The following is a 10,239-nucleotide window of genomic DNA, read 5'->3' as shown; positions in this document are numbered from 1 at the left end:
AGTCAAGGAGGGGAGAGACTTTACTAATGTAGTATATAGCCTCCTGCAAGTAAAAAAACTGCAAATTTTTGTCTCTCTTTGTCCTTTATTAATTATACAAAGGATCCTGTGTATAAAGCAGCATTTCTGAAGAGCATCCCAAAGAGAAATCTGCTTGCATTATAAAGAAATTTGAAGGAATGTCAGAGAAAAGATTAGAGGAGTTCCTCTGTGGGAGGTAGTTTCTGTACTAGTGCATCTTTCTCTGTTTGTAGTTTGCTTGTTTTACTATTTGTTTTATCATTTGCCATCTTCAGGAGGAAAACTTAAATGTTTTTAAGAGACTAGCCTAAATGGCAGCAAGGGCTATAACTCTCAAATTTTCTATTCTACAGCCCATTTTCTAATGACAACAGAACAATTGCAGCTTCTACATGGTTCCTGTACCTGCCCTGTGCACCATAAGACAGTGGTGCCTCTGTCAGCCCTTGCATTTATATAGTTGGGTATGCAAATCCATGACATAATTCTGTTTGGTCTCCATCAGTAATCTGGTGTGTGATTTTGAACAAGTTACTACACCATTCTGTAGCTGTTTGTGCTCTTGTCCATTGTTTGTTTTGTCTATTTGGGTATGAACACGCATATTCATGATAAGCTAAATGTAATCAGACTTGATCCAGAGGGGAGCAATCATTATACACATGGATCACAGTCACGGTATTGTGCTACTTAGACTAATTGATTTTTCTCACTCCTCTTAAAAAAATCTCTCTTACTTCAATGAATTTATTTGACTCTCAGGAAAGAGTAGAGAAATTTCCTTAATATATCAAATTATTTCTCATTTTCTCTAGTATGGGAGCCCTATACTTGCTTGACCAGACACTTCAGGATGATGAGAGCACCCACTGAAGCACATTGCCAGCTGAGTGTGAGAAAAAGAGGTTATCAGTGTCTCCTGATGTGAAGTTCAGTCTTCACATCAGGAGGTTTACTTATGCTTATCTTCAAAAGCTTCAATACAAAGGTAGGTTCAGCCTTTTTCAAATGGGGAAACTTGCCTGACCTTTCAGAGACCATTTATTTGCATTCAGTTCATGAAGTGATTCATTTAGTACACTAGCATTCTGCTGAGTATAATGCTTCTAGGTTTTTCTTTGGACCACAGATATGAGGATGTGGAGATGAGATATTAAGATTAAGAGCCTTGACAATGCTGCTTCCCCTTTGTGACAGTCTTGTAGAGAATGTCTGATTTGGGTTTGTGATCTTCAGAGAGAAAACAGAACTAAGTTTGTTTCCACTGTATACGAAGACAGGAATTGCATTATTACTATTTTTTAGACACTGATTCTCCATTGCTCTTTCAAACCTCAGGGTCTTGTTGATGTGGCCACACTAGGAGCTGTGGACAGGAAGCTGTAATATTTCTTAGCCTCTGAGCTCTTTTTTGCAGAGGTTTGGATGAGAACACAAGACACGTTATAGTAGATAAGTTCCTGTCTAATGTTTTCTTTGCTTTACCTCTGTAGACTAACTCAGAAATGGAATTCGTGAAAACCAAATTTTTGTTAGTTGCAAGGACCCATAGGAATCTGTGTCAATCTTTGTAAAGAAGTGCCATCTACAGCCTATCTTAGGCAAACTGTTTCCTGATAGTTAAGGTTAGTAAGTCTTTTATTTTCCTCTGAAATACACAGCAGGGAAGGCTGCTGCTAATGGGAATTTTGGATGCTCAGCAGCTTCCAGGGTTAATTTTTTCTCTGTTGGATTTAAAGCTAACATTTCACAGTCCCGTAGGACAAATGGAAGAATGTGTTTTGGGAATGATGCCTAAGCTATCAGAGGACAGGACTGTTTTATAAGAGTATAGGTGCTCAAACAATAGTGAGATTTTTATTTTATTCTTATAAGTAATCATTCTTTATTATAGCTTCTTAGACCTTGATGCTTTTTATTAGCCACAGTTACCAAAGGGGAGTTTACCTAAGAAAAATTGTGGACAACAAACAGAGTGCCAGACCTCAATTTCAGCTCCCGAGGGAATAACCACTGCAAGATCAGTCAGACCCACTCCGTTTCCTATGTACTGTACCACTTGTTCTGCTCGGTGTCACTTCAGGGTAACATTTTACTCCCTAAAGGCAGCCTGATCAGCTGCAAATGAACAATGATTCCCTAGCATCAAGCAGAGAATAGGACTTTTCAGATATCATCAGAGCCCAGAAATGTACCTGGCACCTGTCCCTCTTGTTCTAAATATCCTGGATTTTTCTAACCTATTCTAGCTCAAACGGAGGATCACTGGGCATCATGTGGGGAAGCCTCCTCATTAAGAGCTGTGAAGATCTGTCTATAATCAGTGTGTCCGACATCTTTGTGACCAGTTATTTTGCGTAGCTTGATTCTGAAGTCAGAGGGACAAATAAAGGGAGAGCAGACCCACGCTTTCATGAACTTTGAACTTATTTGAATGTGAAGCTGATTAGCTACAATAAAGAGAACCAACACCACGATCTAAACACCTTGAAATTCATCACAGTAAGCTCCTGGATCTAAGTCTTGTGCTTCACATCTATCTTTGCCTGTATCCATGTGAGAGGTATAAGCAGCTTCAGGTTGTATCCTTCCCAGCAATACAGGGCTGTTTCTCCATTGAGTAACGCTGCTGAATTGAGAGGTGACACAGAGGGTGTCCCAGCTTCTGGACCCCTGGGTTTTCCCCAGGTGTCAGGTCACTCCTCCTCACAGATAATTGCTTACCATCATCATCTAAAAGAACTACGTCTTCCATGACTAGATTTACAGGTACAACCACTTAAAAAAAAAAAAAAAAGTATTCACACACAGCGAGGTAAATATGTGGGTTTATTGCAGCCAAGCCACTCCTTTCCACACTCATTCCTTCTCAGACATCTGCTCGTGGATGTTAAAACCCTGAGCACCTTTGGCAGAGGGACTGAACTCTGAAATCTGCAGCACCTGTAGCAGAGGAGCAATATCTGAGAAGGAATTGTTGTCCAAGGAAAAGCAGCAGCTTCAACTTGTGTCCCATGGGAGACAAGTGAATCTGAAGTTATATATTATATAAGACGTAGGGGATGACAGCAGTTTATCATTAACCTGAACTCTGCAAGGAGCATATAAGGAGAGAAAGAAGAAGAAAGCCAGAAAAACAGCCAGGATGGAATCCAACATAAGGATCAACAATGCTGCGGACATCTCTGTTATTGTCATCTATTTTTTGGTAGTCCTAGCAGTGGGACTATGGGTAGGTTGGGATTTTATTTTAATTTTTTTGTATTTAATGAGCAGATAGTTTGTAGAGTCTTGGGAAAATGTCTCAGTAAATGAAAATTTATAATTGTATAAAGATTTTGGTGCTTAATTGAGATAGTAGGTGCTTGTTGGGGAAAATGTGGCTATTTACAGGAGAGGGGATGGTGACCCCGGGAGGCATCTGTTTAGGTGGATGAATGGAACTAGTGGGGAAGGTGGAGTAAAGAGGTTTGTGTGGGGAAGGAGCTGAGAGACTGGATCAGAAAGCAGGCTAGAGGCGATTAGATGGGGTTTAGCACCGCAGAGCACAGGGACTGCAGTGAGAGTTGGTGGTGTGAGGTGATGCCACAGGAAATAGTGACAAGAGGGAGTTGCAGGGAAAAGAACGGAGTTGAAGTTGATGTGTGGGGAGGGCAGTGTGGCGGTGTCACAGTAAAACTGCAGCTGTGACTGTGTGACAGACCCGGGACTGCAGATCACTCTCAGCAAAGGAGTGAGATGGGTCAAGATTGTAGGTGCCAGAATGTAGAACCATTGAAACTATGAGGAAGGGACAGTTTCAGGGGTGGCAAGTGATGGCAATGACTTTCTCTTCATGATCTAAGCACAGCCGTGCCTCCTGCCCTCACCCAGGCAATGCTGAATGTGCTGAGGACTGCAAGGGAAATCTCGGTGCCTAATCTGAAAACAGAGCCCAGTGCTTTCACAGCTAATGGAGAAAGGCAGATACTATCCTATGGCTGTAACTGCAGTGCTGAAGTGTTTGAAGATAATACGCAGATACTGAGAGCTACAAAGCTGTAAACAGTGGAATGTCACTAAATTTTGGGTTCCTTGAGGCAGGCTCTCCTGGTCACCTGAACATCTGACCATTAACAAGGGCAGAGGAGGCATTGTCCTTCAGTAATCCTCTGCTTGCCAGGAGCATCCCAGGGGTCCATTTCACGGCGCAGAGAAGGCAGCTGCAAAACAAACCTCGTGTTCTAGCAGCCTGGCAATGTTTTGAAGAGTACAGAAAATTTAGGGTGTACACAAAATGGAAAAAACCTTTTCTTTACCACTTCATTGTGGTAACAGATGCCAAGAATGTAGCAAAAAATCTGAAGCCCCCAGTATACCTGAGCACCTTGCTGTCTTGTGGGAGGGAGCTGGATCTTTGCCACAGAAATCTGGCTGTTGCTGTAGTTGAACTTTGTATTAAAGTGACAAAAAAGGGCCCATCTGTAGCTTGTCAGGCAACTGTGTGCTGAGTAATTCCTGGAACTGTTTCTTTCCAGCAACAATGTGCTCTTTATTAGTCAAATAATAAATCCAGTTGCTGTGTGTAGTTAAATGTAAATCTATTGTATTTACTTCCTTCTGCATCAGAAGAAAAGATCTGGCTGATTTTCCTAAGTCTTCTTTATTTGCCTACTTAAAGTCCATCAGAGGAGACAATGGGAATCCAATATTTGGATCAGGGTCATTGACAAAAATTGGATGAAGCTTCCCTCTAAAGCCCATCCTTTGACAAATACAAAATGAGTGTGAGAAAAGGAAATTTTATCTGACTTATTTTTTTGGACTTTGGAGAGAAGCGGGTACAATGCTGATACCGCAACAAGAAAATAGATTTTTGTAGATATCTGCTGGGGCTTGATTGTATTGAGTAAAAAAGCTGCAGACTTTCTGTTAATGAACTTGCAGCTTAGAGTCTTTTTTTGGTGCCTGAAATCAAAGGCATTGCACCCCTGATGAAGTGTTCATATGAGCTTTTATTTGAGTGATCAATTTTTTAGATTAATATTTTGCACTGTGATGACACAATGAAGCTGGAATGGTTAGTGTAAGCCTAGATATGAGAATCATTGCTCAGTTGTATTATTTTCTTAATCATAAGATTGTTCTTTTTAGCAACTCTGTTTATGTTTTCTACTTTACCCTCTCTGTATATTTTATCTCTCCATTCTACCTGTGTATTCTTATTAGTCTGTGTATAACTTGCCTATTATACTTAAAATATGATCCCATCTTATATGATCCAATCTTTCTTCCCCCCCTTTTTTTTTTCTCTTTTCCCCAGGCTATGTACTCAACCAACCGAGGGACAGTAGGTGGATTCTTCCTGGCTGGACGAAGCATGGTTTGGTGGCCGGTGAGTGCTACATATTGTGTGTGTATATAAAATATATGTGTGTGTGTATGTGCATCCACTTCCACATGACCATGTCAAGTCCCCAAGTATCTCTGTAACACTGTTGAGACTGTGATGGCTATGTCATGAAGATGCACTTCAAACTCTTTTTCTAGCCATGGTGACACAGGGCAAACTGCACAACAAAAGCCTCCTGATAGGCAGGGAAAAGTGTTGGGGACGTGTTCCGTGTTGAGCTCTGAGCTGTCTTGATTATGTGACCAACTTGTTTAAACCTAGTTACATTGGTAATGTCAGTGTAGACAAATCCAATACTTTGCCTTTCAGCCCACTTTAAAACTTTTTAATATTTTGAGTTATTACTTTCACTGCACTCGAAAGAAGCTGACTCATTTTGAAGTTATCACATAGAAGAATTAATTTACTGAAATTTTTTCTCATATTGCTCTATTGTTTCTACTTTTGGTAATGAGTTCTGATCTGTACAAGGAGGAAATATTGGAAATATTATGATAAGTTATTGGTAAAATATAGTTTAAATTTATCTAAAGATTATCTGTGACTTATATTGTAGATCTGTATTCTCTTCCAAGGTGGAGAAAAGGAGTCACAGATACAAAACATTCATAGCCATCCAGCAGGCCTCTGGCAGAAATTATATTGGAAACAATTATCTGTTTCTTTTGGACCATACAATCTGTTTAGTGTGACTTCTTGGAAAAGCAGAAGACTTGGACAAACCTGCATTTTCTGTGCTCCTTGTGTTGTACATGCTTCCATGTGCTTGAATTGAAATCCTCAACACTCCTGATCTTGCATCCAGTTTCCAAAAATGTTTTTGCACTTCCTTAATACTTTTGATTCAAGATTCCATCCAGATGGATTCAGTTACAGAATCAGGGAGAGAGAAAGCAAATATTAGTTGTCCAAAATCTTAGGAATTTTCTTAAAGCATTTCTGCAGAAATACCTACACATCTTTCAACCTTCTTGTGCTTCAGGGAGCTGCTGTCTCTGCCTTTAGATGGGACCAGGACTGCCTCCCTAATAACACAAAAACATTAAAGGCTAATGATAGTGAAAGATGTCCTCATTTGGTATAGTAGATCAAAGAAAACTCAGGTTCCATTGGAAGACTGAGGAAAGAGAAAGTTTCCAAGTTATTTTAGGATAATTCCTGTAATTCTAGGGGGAGAGAAAAAACCCAAACAGATTACTTTGCTTAACTGTCACTTTAATTAGTGGGCTGGTTTTAACCTTGTGCAATTCTGTGTGCCTGTCAAAGATGAATATGAATACCCTTTTGTGCAGATGTAAATGGAGGTGGAAGAAGCAAAGCAGGAAAGACTCACCATAAAAAACTTGTCTTGCTCCAGTGGCCACTGAGAACTCTTAATGATTCACCTAAGACCCAGGAAAGATTATCTAACACTGAGTTCTCTGCCAACACAAAACCAACAGATTCAGCAAGCTCCCTTCCTCCAGTGGGAAGACAAAAGGGATGACCCCACAGTGCAGTGGTTGCTGCTAGGATCACCTCTCTCTCCTCCCCAGACTCTGCGAGCTCAGCATGGGTGAAGTGCTAGTCGTCAGTGCAGTCTAAGACAACCTCTTCAGTCCTTCCCTTTGGAATGCCAAGAGTGGCTTTCTGCACCATAAAAATAAACCCTTCTTGCTATTCTTCTTGGTATCACTCAAAATAAACAAATAGCAAGCACTCAAACCACAAACTAAATACCATGTCAGCAGCACCACCTTGGAAAGTTTGCCTTGGATAGAAAGAGATTCCAAAACCTCTTCCCACAATTTAGCAAGTAGATAGGATGTCCATCACCCAGTGCCAGCTGGGCTGAAATGACTAGAAAACCAGTGGAAGTATGGAAAGTTCAGTCAAAGATGTGATCTCAGTTCTGCAACAGCTAATGTTGTGTGTATTATTTTACTTCTTCTGTGCTTTGACTTGTCTTTTGTGCCACGTCAGGACTACCCTGGCATGGTTCTGGAAGGCCCAGAAACATTTCCACAGATGGTAGATGAGAGGCAGGGTAGTGGAAGTTGTTTTATAAGTGGGCTCTTATTTATCAGATTTCTTCCTTGTGATTTCAGGATAATAACCCCTTGCCCTGTAGTTGCTTCCTTTTAATACAGGGAAAAAAATTAAAAAATAAATCCTTCCACAAACTTGTTACAAACTTAATTTCCTTAAACAAATTGTATTTTTCAGTGGGTGTACTATGATCTGTGCTCTACAGGGCAGCCATAAGTGGTTTTTCTGACCCCACAGGGAAAGGGGCTCGTTAGCAGTGTATTAGGATCTGACAACCCTGGGAGACAGATTCTGTTCACTGAAATGATATAATAGCTGTGGTTTAGTGGACTAAAAGAGACTGACAGTCAAGGGCTGGGGACTAGTCCCACTTTCGATATAGATTTTACATGTTTGTCAGTCACTTTGCCTGATTGTGATTCACTTTCTCAATGTATAAAGTAGGAGCAAGACAGTTATCCTAGGCCAAATCTGTCCAAATTTGGCTCTGATTGTTGGCTCTGGCAGAATCTGTGAAGGTTGCTTAGTGTTTTGCAGAGCCAAGCCCACAGTTAGTTTTTTCTGGCTGTTCTGCTGAGGTAATAGGTTACTTCTGTGTCAGTTCACTGCAATTGCTGCCTTTGTGCAGTGGATGAGCCAACTCAGTAGTTGCAGTAGTTAATTGGGGATCAGGGCAAATAACCCATCCATCGTGGGTTAATCATAATGGTATGAAATGCTGTGCCCTTTCCACAGTCTTTTTACAGAAACTGAGGGAAGAATCTTCAAGAAACTGGTTTTGGTCTCTTGGGCTTTGAGGGAAAAGTCTTCAGGAAAGATATGTGCAGCTCTTTAAATACTCATAACCAACTGCTTTTTCCAAAAAGACACAGAGAAGCTCAAGGAAAGCGACAGCTTTGTAACAGTGGGCCTTGCAAACCAAACTTTAGCTTCTTTTGTTAAATGAAGGAGTTAGGCTCAGCCAAATCCTTTCTACCATTGTAGAGAATGAAACATCTCTTCCTGGAGAAGAGTCAGCTTTGGCAGAGCCACTCTCACAGGATTAACAGGATTTCATGCACAATTAGTAACAAATAAACAAACAAAAAAAACTCCACCAAACCCCAAAACTTCAATTGTGAAGCTTTCCTGCTTTTGAATTTTGTTCTTCAGGTTCTGTAGTTTTTCAGACAGAGCTGTCTGCACAAAATTATGGGTTACCTTATATATCTTCGTTCCTGGGGCATGAATGCTAATAGAACAAAGAGTATCTCCTGAGCATCTGAAGTCCAGCTATGGTTACAAAGATTTACTGAATAGTAAGTAGGAAGCCTGCTGAGTCAAGGACGTACCACACCTTCAACAGAAATGAAATTCAGCTTGTTTGTTGTCACTTATGTGTTGATCTTTCTGAGAAAGGCAAGAATTAAGGGAAAAAAAATCAACAGGTTTTGCTTCAGTTCTCCGTGACTTATCTTCATGGTCATCAGAACTGACTACTGGCACAATTTCTCTGATCTCTGCATCCAGTTAAGTTTTACGTATTCTCAGAATTCTCCCCATTGGCTGAAGCTGACATTGCTCTGAGGAGCCAGGAAAGACAACTCTGGTACCAGTAGGATTTGTATTTCTTTTTCTGTAGGTAAGAAAGATTTATATTCTTTACCAGTAGGTAAAGAGGAATGAATTAACTTATTTTTCATGAAAAAAATTAGTGTGAAATCAATATTTTTCAGAACAAAAACAATAATAAAATAATCAAAGCAAAGGTCTGGTAGAAAAGGAAAAGTTCAGTGAAACAGATTTCTACAGAATCTGTCAGAAACAGCTGGTCGGGAGGTGTTTCTGTCTCAGGGGACAAAGGTGGAAAGGTATCAGATCAGCCTGCTTGTGACTGTGCTTTTCAAACAGCCATCGGGCTTCTTGGAAGAGAGAGACGCGTTATTTGATGTGTACTCTCACTTAGTGAATTGGGAAGTGTATAAATGTGGTTTAATTTGGCAATAATGCAATGCATAGGATTTGCAGAGTAGTTGGGAAAGCAGAATAAAAACCTGCACTTCCTTCTTTGGGTCTCAGAGCCTTGAAAGGGTGGCAGTAATATTGCATTGTAAGCAGTGTACTGATTTTTCCAAAGTGACTAAGAGTGATCCCAAAAAAACTAAGGTAGGAAAAATTATGTCCTTCCATCAGGGTAAAGTCACATGTTGCAGGGAAGAGTTGTGAATTAAAGAAAAGCATGGACAGTGTCAAGGAGTAGTTCTCAAATGATGGAATGAGAAATTTGTCCATGGAAGAGTTTGAGGAGCAGCTTCTGCAGGTGACCCGTGGGAGGAGCGGTACCTCAGGGCAAGGCTTATGACCTCGTGCTAATGTGAGGGGGCCTCTGCTGTTTTCTGTAAAGGGGCTAAAGGCCACAGGAGAGGTGTGCTTGGGATTGGGAAAAAGGGTTTGGTACCAAGCTAACAATTTGAACAGGAAAGCTGACAGTAAGGGCATGGGATATGTATGAGCAGGTCCTGGGAAGGAGAAAGCCATAAGCTGTAAAGTCTGCACACTGTTGCTGCAATGGTCACTGAATTGCAAAGTACATCGTATATGATTTGGAACAGCAAGTGCCAGGATGTCATTGCATCCTCAAGTTAATGAAAAGAGCAAGGTGAAATGGTTAATGAATAACATGGAAAAAACATAGTGATCATCATCGGTCTGCAGGGTGGTGGTGCTTTTCCTGAACAGAGTACTTCTGTTAAAACCTGACCTCTTAAAAGATTTTAAAAGAGTTAATGTTCCACGTTGGCTTCACATTAGTTTAGTGT

The 10,239-nt window shown here is 40.6% G+C and overlaps 1 protein-coding gene across 1 annotated transcript in view; it reads left to right on the top strand.

Annotated features, from left to right (window-relative positions):
• Positions 1-3,166: 3,166 nt before the first annotated feature.
• The window catches only part of SLC5A1 (solute carrier family 5 member 1), a 26,198-nt gene continuing 19,125 nt past the window's right edge, over positions 3,167-10,239 (top strand). Inside the window, exons 1-2 of the mRNA XM_010173085.1 lie at positions 3,167-3,253; positions 5,324-5,395. Coding sequence (XP_010171387.1) covers positions 3,167-3,253; positions 5,324-5,395 — 159 coding nt within the window. The remainder of the gene's footprint in view (positions 3,254-5,323; positions 5,396-10,239) is intronic.

This window comes from Antrostomus carolinensis, unplaced genomic scaffold, assembly GCF_000700745.2.
Source record: "Antrostomus carolinensis isolate BGI_N321 unplaced genomic scaffold, ASM70074v2 scaffold14458, whole genome shotgun sequence".
Classification (NCBI taxonomy): Eukaryota; Metazoa; Chordata; class Aves; order Caprimulgiformes; family Caprimulgidae; genus Antrostomus; species Antrostomus carolinensis.
Note: the sequence above shows the minus strand (reverse complement) of the source record. Positions and strands in the feature narration are given on the sequence as shown.